The sequence below is a fragment of the Ambystoma mexicanum genome, chromosome 5p (assembly GCF_040938575.1).
Source record: "Ambystoma mexicanum isolate Mex_15411 chromosome 5p, UKY_AmexF1_1, whole genome shotgun sequence".
NCBI classification, from domain to species: domain Eukaryota; kingdom Metazoa; phylum Chordata; class Amphibia; order Caudata; family Ambystomatidae; genus Ambystoma; species Ambystoma mexicanum.
Window position 1 is genome coordinate 933943618 of NC_090930.1, and position 16828 is coordinate 933960445.

At 43.5% G+C, this 16828-nt stretch overlaps 1 protein-coding gene across 8 annotated transcripts in view; it reads left to right on the forward strand.

The window, feature by feature from the left end:
- PIEZO2 (piezo type mechanosensitive ion channel component 2) overlaps positions 1–16828 on the forward strand; it is a 1512892-nt gene that overhangs the window by 988256 nt on the left and 507808 nt on the right. For all 8 annotated transcript variants that reach the window (XM_069613375.1, XM_069613368.1, XM_069613370.1 and 5 more), the window contains exon 8: positions 8124–8286. In XM_069613375.1, the coding sequence (XP_069469476.1) occupies positions 8124–8286 (163 nt within the window). The remainder of the gene's footprint in view (positions 1–8123; positions 8287–16828) is intronic.

Consider the following 16828-nt stretch of genomic DNA (forward strand, 5'->3'; position numbering starts at 1 on the left):
ATGTTTTGATATTTCATTTTGGATTTACCTTGTTTTGAAGTATAAAAAAAAACTTGGAAAGAAATAAGTTTTGCAAGGTAGCTGTTGAAAGTATTGTGGATTGTTACATCTTAATAGAACCCCATAGCACACTTGGATACACTGGTAAGTGATTTCGATCTGGCACTTCACCTAAGTCAATGCCTAGCGGGTAATGCACAACTGAAATCCTTATTTATTTATTTGTGTCTAAAAGTTCTTTTATTCTGAATGATGTACCACTTATATCACGCCTCTCTCTTGGAACCCCCCTGGTCACACTGAACCAGGAATCCTGGCTGGTTTGCAAAGTTAAAATATTTATTTATATATTCACAATATAATCACACTATTTTTAATGGGAATACAATGATCACCAATTGGGTGATGTCACACTAAGAAATCTCTTTAACCACAAGGAGTAATAATGAGCAAAAACAATGCAGCACAGCAATAATACTTTTGTGGGTGTGTGTTCAAATCAAATAGCAATGTGGTTACTCTTTCCCCCTGCACACCCCTCAACCCCCCAGTACGCAATGTAGAGAGATAGGAGGAGAGAGAACAGGTTTCAGGAATGCAGAATTCAAACAAATGTCAATCCCAATTTCCCCCCAGCAAACACAAGAGAGAAACAGAATTGATTGGCAAACTGTCACAATGGTTTTACAGTTATCTAAGAATGGATTGGGTAAAACACTAATATGGCTTAAATTGCTGAAATTGTTTAAAATCTAATGGGAGCCACTTTATATTGTTGCAGACAAACACTAGCGATGATTTGACACTAATAAGCAATGTGAAAACTTAAATTTGAGGTCGGGAGCAATTGAAAGCTGTTTTACACGTTAGAGAAATTTCCTAAAACAAAATTTGCTGCAAACCTTTCCCTGTGCCCAGTAATCGTGATTGCAGGAAAACTGTATAGATTTGAGATGCAGTTTTTGGTTCTGTGGAAAGCGTAGGATGTTAGCTACAAGCAGACGTTTAAATTGTGTTTCTAGCATAATATTTGAAGAAGCTATGGACGTCTTACTGGAAGTCGTTTTTTTGAGATAGGTGCAACAATGAGAAAACAGGGATGCGCTTTCAAAAGACAAACAGGATTTCTTTACACTAGGGGGTGACTATGAAGAAGCAAATCCACACAGAAGCACACTAGACCAGGACGCCTCTGGATCAGGTTTTTGCCTGCCGAGGAGCTTGCCTTCTTCAGATGAAATATATCAGCACAAAGATATATTTAACAATACTAGTGCAGAAGGAAGATAGTAGGGATAAGATAAAGAAATCGGGCAATTCAAAAATATTTCTAACAATGCAGTTCTGAATGCAAGATAGGATGGATTTGGATAGGGATTGTTATGGACAGTAAATAGCCTAGTGGCAGTCCTATACTATGGATACTCACTATATAGGTTTGAACAGAACCATCAGGAATTCTGATCTGTCAGGATCAGGGATTCTGCTCCGAAATTCTGCTGGGCACCCCGGACTGAACAACAAGGTGCTCTGGTCTGCACGCCACAGCACGACTGGACTGGGTCTGTAATGGCTCTCTGGTCACAGCACAGCACAGCACGACACAACTGGATTGGGTCTTAGGATTCTGGTAATATTTCTTTAGCAGGAAATCAGTTACAGCACAGCCTGGCTGTTGTTTTGTTCCCCTTAGATTTCTGGGGTAAATTCTGGTTTCTGGAATTATAAGGCCACGCTGAGAATGGTTGAGCTATAGAAGGGGCCTTTCTGCTTGCCAAGTTTCTGGAGTCTGGAGCAGGAAAGATGTCAAGTTCTCTCACAGGGTGCTCCGCCAGCAATCGGTTAGTGGGTGAATCTGTGTGTCTTTTCTAAGTCCTCAGCTGTCTCTTTTTATGCATTTGGTAAAGGGGTGTGTATGCTGGATTATCCTAAGCATGCCCCCTAAACTGGCTATAGGCTAGAGTCTCCCTCTCCCTTGATTGAAGGAGAAAACAGGGTGTCACCATGATGATGTGGGTTTATGAGTCCTCCCCTTGGCATTTGAACATGAAATCGACTTTTAGTATAATACATATTTACTATTTTGCAAACTTTATAACAATAACATATCTAGATCACATATGTTGTGTGGCAAATGCTCTTCCAAGCCCCGTCGTTGTAGGATCGGCTTTTGACAGAATTCTGCCCTTTTGGGCCGGAACACAATATCTAGTTTATCCAAAAATGTGTACAACTGTGTGCATTGCATATGGGCATAAGCGTGTGAAGTTTCATGCTTTTGACATAAATACATTTGGAGTAAAACCATAATTTTCACAGTTACTTCCCAGAACATAGCACAGTGTTCTGGCTCCTCTTCAAATGTGCAGCCAAAAATTAGGTTCATAAGTCTGGGGTTTACATATTTTTTACAATTGTACACAGTAAATTATCAGTCTTTTTAGAAATATGCTTTTTGTCCATTGTGAATCAACAAAAGGTTATCTGTCTCCGCCTCCTTCTCCTTCTTGCAGCTCTTAAGCAATCTCCGCCCCCTTCCTTTTGGCAGAGGCCATTTACGATCCTTCCTGATTAGCATCTCCTTGCCTTGGAGGAAGTCCATTGTGCTCTTCCCACAGCAGCCCAAGTTCTCCGCCCCTCTTAATCATCACCTGGGTGTGAGTTCCTGGTCTAGAGAGCAGAAGGGAGGTGCCTGGCCCCTGTGGGGGAAGTTGTTCTACTAATTTTGGCTTGGAGTCAGGCTTAATTTAAATGTCGTTTTGTTACATTTTTTCTTGGTTTAAATGAATTTGTAATTTCAAAACAAGCAGCTAGAACCCTGATTCCAGACTCTAAACCATGAGGTTTAAATAGTTATAACCTAGGTTACTCTTGATTACAGGTCACTTGGATTTCAGACATTAGATTTCAATGGTGCAAGTTTGCAGTTTTAATGCAGGCTTTTGAAACAGTCATTCAGGCGGCCGCTGGTACTGCGCCCAGATTTTGACAGATCCCACAGGCAGGCAAACTTGTGCTGTGGGTGTTTTGATGACCAATTCAGCTTTCCAGGATATTGCAATTTCACAATGATTTCTTGAATTCAGTAAAATGTGACACTCAGCAAGAAGATTGGATTTTTGTTGGTGTTTTGGACTAGCATTCTGTATTTTCAGAAACCAAGAAAAGATTTAAAAACAAGATTCCGGATTTCTTTCAACAAGCACTGCTTTTCATGCAGTCTCCATTTTTACTTGTCGGGCAGCCCAGTGACATGTTTCAGGAGTGAGGTCTCCGTCCCACCACTGACAACATGCATTGTAGATTTGGCAGCCATCTTTTTGTGCTTTGTAGAGCACGATTTCCATAGGTTTTGGCGCGCATAGTATTTTTGCGGCCATTTTGATGATTCTGGCACCATCAGGACACAGGGATGCCGCAGAGCATAAGTGCCACACTGCCACGAAGAAGTGCCTTGCGTGTGATGAGGGACAAAAGGATTGAATGAATGTAATTTTTAAAAGTTAGGTTTATGGATATTTTGGGATCCAAAAATATGATATTCTGAGACAGAATTTTGAAATGGTTTAGGTTAAAGGGAGGATCACGCAGGAGTTTCTTGAGCATGGGATTGGGGGCTGGCAGCAGAGGCGTTGCTATGGGGGAACTGAGGGGGCTATAGCCCTGAGTCCCGACAGTCCCAACATTAGCTTAGCCCATGATAATTTCCAAACCTAGCAACACCCCTGGCTGGCAGGTAGAGAGTGGAACATGCCACGTCGGCCGCACCTCTCAGTATTCTCCAGCAGGAAGTTTCCATTGTTCTTTGGATGTCATGTGACCGGCCCAGATGTAAAAGTCCATATTGCTGAACTTCAGTTACTGCACATTTTCTATATAGCAACGCCACTAGTTCCTTGAAGCCTGCACAGTGACTGGGCACCAAGGCTGCCACAAGTTCTTTAAAGATGTATGTCTATTGTCCAGTTGCCAAATTGTGTCAATTTTAATGAAAATGGTGTAAAAGTGTAGATCCAGCATTCTTGGAAAGTCATTAGCTCAGACTCCATTTTTAAGTGAAAGATGTCAGACAATGCAGTCTCATCTTAATGCATCCCCTTCACTGGACAACACTCTATTCAAGCTTGAAAGAACAGAGCCCAGGCAGGGTGCTCCCATCTATCTGAAGGACCAAAGTTCCCCTCTGCAAGGCAGAGTGTTTCAAATAACAGAGACATCTGATTTACAAAAGGGCAAATCATAGACACCACACCCGCCAAGTTAGTCCGCTCACAAACGTTGAGTATTGGGCTGGTTGTCAACATTCCATAGAGGTGCCTTGCTTTATGTGAATGGAATTCTACAAGAACTGCTCAGACTAGAATCCTCCATGCCTCTTTTGCATCAGCAGTGGCTGCAAAGTGTCTGCAGAGAGCAGTGACAATGTGGACCCAAGCATAGACTCTGATGATTTCTGGAATAGGCCTAGCGCTGTGCGTGTTTTTTGTAGGAAATGTCCCTATTTCCATTGTGGCGTGTGTGTGGCCCCTGTTTCAACAGGCTGTGCAGCCTCTGAACAATTCTGTGACTTGCCTGGAAAGTGAAGGCATGGTTGGTGGGCTACCAGGGTAGTGGCCAGGGCAGACGGGTCTCGAGCAGAAGTGAGCAGATGTCAACCTGTATGGAAGTCAATTGCCATCCTATTGATGTTCCTCAGTGTGAGAGATTTCCTATTTCCAGGAATGGTTGATGATACCAGTACTCAGAAATACATCAAACATCAAACTTTATTTGTTGAATGTGCAACCGCACTGTAATGGATCACACGCCTTTGCACAATGGGGGTCGTTATGACCCTGGCGGTAGGGGGTTAACAGGGCCTGGTTTTACCAGGCATCCTAAGCTGGTCCCGCGAGCAGACCGGCATGCTAACAACGGGCCTGTCATTAACAGGCCCGTTGTTAGCATGCTCCCCATTCCCATTGAGCCCTATGTGGGCTCGAATGGGAATCGGGATGGGTTCCTGTAATGGGGAAATACTAGGCCCTCCAAGGTCGGAATGGCCTGGTATTTTCCCATTCCAGGAACCCGGACCCGGTACCCAGAATGGGGGAAGCCATGCCGAAAATAGCGGCATGGTTACCTCCAAGGTCGTAATGACCCCCAAAGTGTGATCCACTGCTGATAGACTTTCCTATCTGGCTCACAGGACCCGTGAACAATCTGTTGTCTTTATCTTTGGAGGTGATGTGTCTTTTATTTGCATTCATCAGTCTGTTTCTGAAGGTTGTATATTGTATTGATTGGAGCTGCCCTGTTTGGGTGTGACTGAGTTTCAAATACATCCTAGTTGCAATGCACGTGAGCGAGCCTGGCTGTCATGCTTGTGTTTCCCGTGTCTTGAAGGTGTTTAGGGGGTGTCCATAATTTCTTTGCACACTGTCTCCTCACAGCGCAGGTTATTTGTGTACTGTTTTTGCAAGCTCTTTTGCACTTCTCCTTGCAATGTGCCTTCTCAGTGGCACCCGCAATGCATTGCTAAGTATCTTATGCAAGCAAACCCAATATGGGCCCAATAGGATGCAGCAATTTGCCAAAATGATGAAACATTGCAGACCAACAAGGTAGAATTCAGCTACAGCCACTATTCCTTTATTCCTAGCGGTAATGTCAGTTAACTTGCAAGACCAATATCTTTTTGCAAATGAGGGGGATACGATTTCACACAAATATATTTAGGCGGAAAGTTTACAATTGTAAAAGTACTTGAGCATTTTACAACAAACTAACATTTGGCGAGTTGGAGTTAATGTGGATATATAATAAATAATCAACCAATAACATCCAAAGGTTTCAATATATAAGAATGTGTTTATGATGATATCCTTGTCTGCTGATACAGTGCAGAGGTACTAGCAGGGCCAACCTCAGCAGCGGCAGTGCCCTGGGCAGAAAAATAAAAATGTGGCGCCCCTCCCCCGCGCGCCCCTGGTCCTGCGGGGGGGGGGAGGTGGGCACCACATTTTTTAATAGGCGTTGATGCAAAAGCATCAGCGCCTTACTGTTATGAAATGCACTCCACTCCTGAGAGCGGGGCACACTTAATTTCAATAGGGCAGCTGCCACACTTCTCCCACCACGCAAGCTCTGGGAACACCTTGAAAGACTCCCCCAAGATGGCATTACCGGGTTCTAATGGTACCCGGGCAGTCGCAAGGGTTGCCCTCCATTAAGGCTGGCCCCAGGGGCTAGTGTCGGTCACCTGCTCCACTCTCATGCAATATCTGGAGATGGTTTTTACTTGCATATTTAATTTGAGCAGACGGTAAGTACCAATTAATGGGTCATACAACGGGAGCTGTGCTTTGCATAGCCATCGACTCTGATGCGGCAAGCGTATCGATAGAGCATGGGAGGGAGTATCAGTGGGTATCCAGGTGTGTCATACCTCCACGCCACATGTGGTATTCGCTCCTGTTGCCATTCGTTTCCTCCTTTCACTCTTACTCACCTCCCCCGCACCCTCATTTTAGGTCAGGCTAAAAGGAGTTAAATAAAAGGTCAATGATAGTTTCAAGATTCAATTTTTGAGGCGCGTATTTGTGGGCAATACTCCATCCTATTGACATTTAATTTCCCTTTATCGCCACTAAATGATTTTCTGACCTTTAATTCCCACTCCTTTGGCAGAACCATATTTTCTTTTTGATCTTACTTGTGCTTGTTTCATCTTTATAATTGTGTTGTTGACCTTATTTGACCACAGTGCTCAGTTTCTAATTTGCAGATGTACTTTTCGTTGGGTAACTGTGTGAAACCAGCTTGCATGCAGGGGGGGACTGGCCTATAGGGAACTCTGGAGATTTCCTGCTAGGCCTCAGAACCCTGGGACTCTTTTGCGTGGCAACCTATTTTATTTCTAAAATTTCCCTTAGGTAAAGGTTTGGACTTGCTGAAAATATGTAATATGGGGACACTTTGAAAATTATTTCCAGGGCCTCTTTTTATTCCCAGTCCACCCCTGCTTGCATGGATTTACAAACTGCAAGGGCGCTCTTTCGCACCTCGGCAGCGCACAGCCGGTGCTTACAATCAATATGTGTAGGGTAAAATATAGATGTGGGGGGGAAGAGAGAGAGAGAGAGAGAGAGAGAGAGAGAGGGAGAAAGAGAGAGATGATCCTCCGTTATCCTGATGACCCCCTTCATCTGTGGAAATACACATATAGCATTGTTAACTCTGCACAATAGCACTGTTTGTGATTAATGGACATGTTTGCACATTAGTTCACATGAAATATCTGCACGTATGCCTTGGTTTTGGGTAAGTGATAAATACCTCTATCCTTTTCTACATTCATATCAAGGTTAAGTTATAAGCATACAATATTAATCAACAATGTGCAGATGGATTCCATTATAAACCTCCTCTCAGCCAATCAAAATGCTCGGAAGGCGGTCTAGAATCTGCAGGGCAGGCCTCCTTTCACACATTCTGACCTTTGCAGCCAGCTGACAAGCAACACGGAAATAATTGTCTTAAGCTGTGTAATGGCAGAGAAGAGCGTGGGCAGTTCAGTTCCCCCAGACTAACAAACAACAATAAAACACAACATGTGTGAAATGTATTGTTACTGGTTGCACATGTTCATGAAATTAACTTTACAAGATTCTTCGATGTGATCGTTTTTTTCTCCAACAGTACAACATTTTCCTTTGTAGTTCTTAGTCCGCCTATAGACTCCGGCAGAGTGCATTATTGTTTGTATAATGACCACTCGCTCAGTCGATAAGGGCATATAATTATGAAATATGTTTTCAATGATGCTTACGAGTGCGTGTAGGATGTAGTCTAACACATTAATTTTAGTTCTCGAAACTGAACTTGATATGATATGGCATTTATAACGCGCCTATACACAAGTGCTTCAGCTTGAGCATTGCTATCCTCGGTTTCCGGTCACGTGCATCTAGTATTTTGTGCATTTGCCAGTGATAGAGCAGTAGAAACAAACGATGGAGCGGGACTGACTAGACAACAAACCCGGCATGTATTGCGTTTAAATGTTTTTTTCCACAAACTGCGTGTTCTTTCACAGTGATTTAATGCCTACTCTGCTGTCTGTGTTTCGTTTTGTGAAACAGGTTGTTTGGTGTCACCTCATTGATTCAGACCAACTGCTCGAGCCCGTGGCGGATCCTCACGAACCCCACCCTAAGTTGGTATCACCACGCCAACCCCATCGTGCTCCTGGTGATGTACTACACGCTGGCCACGCTGATTCGCCTCTGGCTGCAGGAACCGGTTGTAAGTCATGCCATGTTCTTATTGTTTCTTTAAAATGTGGAAGACTGTACTTTATCAAAGCTGGATGTGCTCATTTTGGGATATTTTTTTTTAACTTTGTCAGACAGCATGTAAAAATGGGATGCGTAAAATACAGTCATATTTAAGATATTACAGAATCAAATTGGGGTAACTTTTTTGTATACACGTCATGAAAAATATGTCTTTTTTCATGTGTCAGGTCATTTAATAAGTGTTAGATGCAGTGCACCGTTTCTACATAGCTCTCAACTCACCCGCTTTTGGTGGGTGTCACCCGCCTTGCAAAGGGCTGACTCACCCGCCAAGCCTCCTGCACGGCCATTCATTCCAATGGGCGTCTTACACGCCAAAAAGAAAATCGGGAGATTTCACCCGCCTTTGCGAGACAAATGGTTGAGAGCTATGGTTTCTAGTTCTCTGTGCTTCATACACATTGCATTGTCTTTGTTCTCAGGGGTCAAGTCCTAAAAATGTAAATGGGGGGATTCATCAAAAAATGCAATGGGATGTGACATTGCCAGAAATGAGCATATCAAGGTGAAATATGCACATTTCATTAAATTGGCCTTGCAAAACCACCCAAATTGAACAGGACGAATGGCATTTGCCTTTCATAAAATCAACACACACACAAAACCAAGTGAGGATATTTTTTCTAATAGGGTTTTTGATAACGTTAAAGGGTGTGCATGTTTTAAACTGCAAGAATACAAATGTTTTCCCTGGGACTTGCAATACCGAAACGGGAACACCTTTAGTTGTTTGTTATTTTTCATCAGGTTATATAATGCAGTGGTAAAGTGTACGGCCTACAAACCTGATGACTGTGGTTCGATCCCCATGGTCGGCTTTAATGAATAAATTCAAAGAGGACATTCAATGTTTCTCCTTTTACCTGGGGGGGTGGCTGAGTCCACACTCTGAAAAGAGTGGGTGGACTACGCCCCCTCCCCCCCCGTGTGTACCCACGACTTCAGCCCTGTTTTTTCTGCTTCGCCTACTACGTTGAGACCATGGATGTACTTAAAATGGAGGAAGACCATAAGAGACATGATATTTTCCCGGACGTTTTACTCACTATTGCAACCATTCCATACTGCTGGCTGCTTTTTAGGTCTCTACCTATAAATACTAAACTATTGACATGGGAATAGCATTTGCAGGTGAGACGCCATATGAAGAGGGACAGAGAGTCTGCAAATATTGTTTGGTTGTTTGGCCTCCCTGTCAACACCCATGGCCATGCTAAGTCACATGTGACTTCACTCCCCATCCTTGCCCCTCTCTGCGCACCCACACCCATTGTAGACTCTTTTACTCTGTTGTCCATCACCTGCATGTCTCACAGGCAGGCATATCTGCAAGCCTGGTATGTGCACCTGATTGACACAAAAGAAAATAGAAAACTGCACATCACCACCCATACTCTGGAAGCTGCAGTTACAGGCACAGTCCAGTGCATTCCTTTGTTAGATGTTTTTTTTTTTTTTTTTAAGTGTGTTTGGTCTATTTGCTTCTTTTTGTGGAAGTGGGTCGTTTGGGCATTTTTTCACAAACTGATAAAGCTTTGATATCCTATATGGGAGCTGTGTAAATTGTGCATGCATTTGTGAGCTGATTATATTTCTACACATATACACTGCTCCCACACTACGCACACACACATAAATACGGCACACTAAACCTCCACCCATCCACTGCCCCGCACACACTGTCCCCTCACCCACTTATCTCCACAGTGACTGCCCATCACACACACACAGTTCACATTGCCTCCCTCATACACTCGCACACAATATCACCACAAATAATGCACACACACACACACTGCTTCCTACACACACTACCAAGAGACTTGTGGGACTGCACAGGAGACTGGTGTCGGAGGGGCGGCAAAGTCGCCCAAGAAGACTCTGGAGATTCCATCTGCTAGAAAGGAGGCTATCCATTTTGTGGCTTTGGGGGCGAAGTTGGCTGCAGCAGTGAGATGATGGCAGAGTGTCGGATGGTCTGCAAGGTCGTAGGCGGCGGAGACGTCTATTACGAGGAGGAGGGCAAATCTACTGGAATTTCTAATGTCGTCAAGTTGGTCATATATCTTTTATGCTAAATTCACTATGTTGCTTTTTCTGTGGGATTATGTGTTTAGTTTAACCCCCTCTTTATAGTTCGCGGAGCCCAGTATGAGCTCTAAATCTCGTTTGTCTCTGCCCACCTTGCAAAAGGCATCCCATCCAGATGTCTTCAGTCCACAACTAACAGACATCACATTCTTTCTTTTCAAAAGGAGCCCATCATGCCTTTTCCTTCATATTATCTTCACTAATGAATGTCTTGCCATCCTTGGTGGGAGTGCTTGAAAATCACCTGTGCTTCCATTCTCCCAGGTTTGATGTCTGGGTTATCTTGCTGGTCAGCAATGATGGATCATCAGTACCAGGACGACACGTATGACGTGTGTTGCACTTTAGAAGCGGCCCATAGATAAGATGCCATCATGAAACAAGTGTCTATGGAACACTGCTAATCAGCAGTGCACCGAGGTCTCTATACTAATTAGCCTCCACAGGTTCATTCAGTGTGAACTCATGAGCATTCGCTGTTCACAATCAGTGCTGACCTTCACCAGGAGTATTCAGTAGGGAATAGGTGCTGACTCTGACTAATTGTACTCAGTGTTCACTGCTGCCCGGAGGACACATTGCCCATTTTCCTATTGAGCACTGTGCGCTCTCTTGTCCAAGTAGATGTGCTTACTCCACTAAGTTCACTGATGCCTGGAGGGCACCATGCTAAAGTTAGCTGTGTGTTGTCAGTTCACACTTTCGTTTGTACTACAAAATGGTGCTGTCAGTCTTTGCAATAAGTGCTGATAGGTGCAGCTGATAACATAGGTGTAACAGCACGGGAAGCATGCTGTGTCACATAGGTGCAACTGCATAGGTCTGTGTGTGTTATAGGCGTGTAACTGTACACAGAACAGTGGTGCATGGGCAGATTGTTGTGTGCGAGTGTGGGTGTGTGCATTTTATGAGAGTGCAATGGCAAAGTTGCTGAATCTGTTCTGGCAGTGTGACTATACAGCTGTTGAGTGTCCTAGGAATGTTATTGTATGGTAGCGTGCATGTGTGAGATGCGGACATATTACTTCAACAGAAAGCGCAAGTTCTTAGACTGCAGTAGTGCATCTGTTTTTGTGTTTATGGAATTGGCTACACAGGGAAGTATGCTGGCCAATTTATTTATGTCAATGTTTTTGCTTCATGTCATCTTGCAGCCATTTCACACCGCTTGCCTACATTGTGAACAGTGTCTAGGTGGAAGTTTCACATCATTTTGACTAGTTGCACCGATTGTCTGATTTGTAGGTTTATAGGTGAAAAGTAGCAATGAAACAATGCCCTGTATACACACTGGTTTAATTGCAGACTTTATCAGCAACTTCAGCACGCACTGTCACAGTGCCTGGCCATGCACTGGCTTGTAAATTTTAATGGCACCTTAAACTGATGTCCTGTGCATTTGTTTTCTCTACAATAGATCAGCTATTGATTTCTTCAGCTCTTGAAGAACCTTATCTATTAAGCCAATGCCTCCACTGCCTGAAGCTTCATTTGACAGTTAAGTGTGTGTGTGTGTGTTTACGCACGCGCCCGCGCGCAAGCGTGCGTGTGTCCGCGCATGTGTGCATGTGTGTGTGAACAACATGCTGAAATGCACTTGGTTAAAAGCTTGTAAATGTACATATACAGAAATAGAATAGTCATGTTTTCTAAAACATAACCGACATGTTCAATGTTGACCAAAGCCAAAGAACGTACGCGTTTATGCTGATACTCAAACTTTTTTATCATGGGTGCCAGAAAGATATATAAAAACAATCAGTCCACTCGTAGTCAGTATTATAATTGTTTATATCTTTTTAACATAAGCGTATGAATTAAACAGCCTAGTAAATTATAAATCATCAATTCGAGTGATACAACATGTTATGCATTGACAACACTAACAATTCTTGCAGACCATGAGGAAGCACACGCAGTCGAAACATGTTTTCCACCAAGTGTGAAACGTGTGTTGGCTTAGTAATTGCATGCTCACACTTATATGCTTGCCTATAGATACTCCCTTTACAATATGTGTGTGTGAGAAACACATATTTTGTAATAAATTTGTTTATAGAAATTGTGTAATTCTTATTCATCGCCATTTAATAGTTTACTAGGGTGTAGAATTCATACACCTATATTAAAATTATGCTAAAAAAAGTTAAGACTTACTTCGAGTCTACTGATTGTTTTTATGTAGCTATCTGTGCACTAGTGTTCACAGTTTGAGTATCACTTTCATTTAGAGCATCATAAGAGGTATGATGCGTGTGGCACACCGGTCACAGCACTGATGGTCTCCCTCTGGAACAGCCTCCCTGCCTCTCTGAAACTTGAGGAGAACCATCTCTGGTTCCAGAAGCGCCTCAAGACCTTCCTCTTTGCTTCTACCTTCTCTCTTCCTCTCCTCTGCTGATTTCCTGTCTGATACTGCACTGGTCACCTGGCTACGCTCTGATTTCGGGTCCAGGTCCCTGCCCGCCCAGTTGCACACCCACACTGCATCCCGTCAACCCTTGCACTTCGGTCTGTATCTTTCACCCTACAGTTCCCCTACCTGCACTTTTGGACACCTGCTGTCTGCACTTACCCTTGCACCTGCCACATGCTGGCTGCACTTCTTGTCATTCTTTTGATCCCTTGTACAGCACTGCCCCCTCCCCTTTCCCCTGGCACTTTTCCCCTCCCTCCTCCCCTGCACTTGCGCAACCTCAATGTCACTTGGCCTAGTAAGATCATTATCTCTGTCCTCCCTCTGTTCCCCCTTCCTTGCCTCGTCGCACCTTGAAACACGTGTATAGGCGCATTACAAATTCCATATCATATCTTATCATATCATATATCACATATCTTATCTTGTCCCGGGAGGATAGAACAGCAGCAAGACGACACGAAGCAACACATGTTCAATCCCCGGGTCGGCTCTTAGAAACATTTGGGTATTTAAGCACGTTATAAATACGCAACTAAGACAAAAAACAAATACGCAACTAAATAAATAAAACGATTCCTGTAACAGCGCCTCGATTCCCGCGGGCTGTGTGAGTGCTTTAAAAAATGCAAATAAAATAAATTAATATAAATATATATTGGAGTCTTTTGAAAGAGCAGGTTTCTCAAGCGTTCATGATGTTCCTTGACACTAGATGACATCGTTATGATTTCTTTCGAAGCAAATGAGAATGACTATCAAATCCATGGCAGCTGCATTTTTTTTTCCAAATGCAGTTCATACGGGTTCATTGCAGTCCCTGAGTGTGAGTGAAGCCGCAAAAGACATGTGTAAAGGTGCTATGCCTGTCTTAACGCTTACAGTCATGCTGTCGTGAAACCAATGATTTCCTTTGTAATCCCCTTGCTTTTTACACCAGCAAAAAGCAGGCGGGCGACATAGGAATTCATTCTGAATGCTGCCTGCCGTGCGTACATGACAGGTGGTGTTTACTCATTTTGCACTGTGGCGTGCAAAAGAGAGGTGTAAAGATGCTTCTGCCGTCACTCTACACGTCTCTTTTGCAATTCGCAGGCTAAATGGCAAACATTTCCAGGAGGGGACCTGTTTAAATATAAGTGCAAATGTAAGCGGTCCCCGTCAGGTAATTTACTCTTTTTATTAAAATGAGCTCTATACAGTTGTGCAGATGGACCTTCCCCTGAAAGCAGTACACTTTCGTTGGGTAGCTTGTTATCGAAAAAGCTTAAAATAATTTGCAGCTTCAGCCCAACAGAACAGAAGGAGAAAATGAGTTCAAATTAGAAATGCACCTTTGTGGTTAATAGCTCTCCCAAGGAAGGCAGGCCTGAAAACAGTGCCCCAGATATCCACTGTGAGAGCTCATTTATTCGTATTCTTTCCACGTCACACTATAACATTTGTGTAGCTCATGGGTTTGTAACTCATGGCTTCCCAGATGTTGTGAAATGTGACTCCCATGATCCCACTCCACTGAATACACTGGCTAGGGTTGTTTTGAGATGTAGTCCGAAACATCTGGTGAGACAAGGGATGCACACCTCTGGGGTTGAGTATGTATTGGTATGTCAATGAGTAGGTGAGGGAGAGAGGGAGTGAGGGCTTCAGTAGGATACAGAGCGAGTGTGAGTTTTTAGGCTGATATGATCCCAAGCTTAAGATCCACCCTGAGATTGTAATTGATCACAAATGGTTCCATCTGATCAATTCTTTTTTAAACGGCTCATTGTGAAATATGGCTTCTCAAGTTGTTTTTTCCCTAAATAGTTTCCTTTTTGTTTTGTATGCGTTGCATTTGCAGTGATTCCTTTTAAGTGATTTTACTTTTGGATTGAATATCACATTTCCTTCAATTTACATTCCGTCACCCCTTCTTGATGTACACTATTTGGGGTTTTGGGCCTACTTCATGCCGTCCTAATTTTTTTTAATATCATTTCTTTACAAGCGCTCATCCCCCAAATCTCACAAGATTCCCGAGTGGTTCACAATTAACTGAATCATTTGACTAACATTTTTCTCTGGTAGAGGTGTTCCGAAACGGTATTATTAAAAAGTAATGTTCACGTTTATGGTCCAAAATCGACTTGATTGATTTTATTTTTATTGCGCAAATCCCTGAGGGTACCGGGCAGAATTCACTGCTTCTGGGCGCAGGTGACATCAGGTAGAAAGTGATCCAGAAAACTAATAAGAATAGAGAATTAGATGTAAAGAGAAGTTTAAGAAAAAAGAAAAGTGTTCAGCTTTTAGAGTTGTAGCCACCTGCAGGTAAATACTCAAAGTTATGCCTGCATCCCCTCCCTCCATGTACTTCCAAGAGTACCCTTAATTTTGCAACTATATTTATTTTATTCATTTATCAGCATTTATAAAGCACACATCAGCCCTGAGGCATCGTGGCGCTGTGACAGAGATACTTGCTGGTTACAGAGTATACAAAATACTTAATTACATGAAATGCAGTGTTAAAAGAATGGACAGGACAAACATTGTGTAAGAGTAGTATTGTCCCCCATTACTGTACCTCATTGTTGAACATCACTTCATTGCTTCACAGCTAAGTCAGCACAATTTAAAAACACTTGCACACATACAGCACATTATTGACCTTGGCAGGATGAAAGACAGAGGCAGCCATGTAGCTGGATTCGAACTTCTGAAGTGCAGGCTGGTTCTGTCTGAAGTGAGCACTTACCTTGTGAGCTATTGCCATCTATCATGAACTGTTTGTTACTTCATATGTTGGGATTCTGACCCCTGCTGCATCATCTATAAGGCCTAAAACCTGGTTGCTTGTTCTTTTGAAGGCAGTAGCTTGTCTGTGACTCTGAGGCTTAAGTAACATAGCTCTGTCCAAACATTTAACACACATGTGCAGATGATTTACAGTGAGTGTGGAATGATAAAATGTTGGTGCAATCTAGGAGTATATTTTGGGTTTATTTATTTATTTAATATGCTATGAGCCTAAGGAGCCTGGGGAAAGGGGAAGTAGAAATAGAATTCAGGCCGAGGTGTGGGAGCCACCCTACTGAGAAGGAACATGGGTCCGATACCCTGTTCCATGGAATTTCGTCCAAACACGAGGGTCTACAACCACATTTGAGCTCACTGCACCCTTCACAGAGCAGAAATGTCCACGTGTATGTCAGTCTGGTCCCAGCCACATGTGGACATGAGTCGCCAAAGGTGGTTGAGAGCAGGTGCGCCTTTGCGAGATTTCCCGGCGAACGGCTCAAGTCTGTGATATCAGGAGGGCACCCCGTAGTCCTCACCGTGTACACCATGGGTGGTGGGGGGGGGCACTCCTGTTGGGGAGCTGACTATAGTCACCTCGTTAGCTGGTAGAGAAGGACGTTGCACCTGCATTGTAAGGCGGTTGCTATCAGGTTGACTGACCATGAGGAATTGAATGGCAACGTTGGCATCAGCATGAACTCCTTTGGAGCAGCTGAGCAGTCACTCTCCAGGCTGGCTGAGCATTGCTTCAGCTTTCCTGCTAAGGACTGAACAGTTAAACAGAGGTGTTCTTTCATTAAAAGCACAGACCCTTCTCCCTGCTGTCCCTACACATGGCTGCACCACAGCAAAGAGCTTGAGTTTGTGGTCGAAGGGCACAGACGAAAATATCTGCAAATTGGGTGCCAGGAAGCCAACAGAATGTACCCTGAGCAAGAGACAATTGCAAGTAAATAGACCATCTGCACAGTAAGGAACCTGCCAGCCAGTGCCCAGACATAGCCCAGACGTGAAGGGCAGTGTGCCGCCTGCTGTGTGCCACACTGGAAGCTGTGTATTACACTCCACCTGGGGGCAAGGCATTTATGTCAAGAACCATTCGCCAAGGAACACGAAATTACTGTAACTTTCTACCGAACAGTAAAACGCCCTAACATTTTAGTTTTTGGCAAATAACGTATCCAGCAGGTGTCTGTGT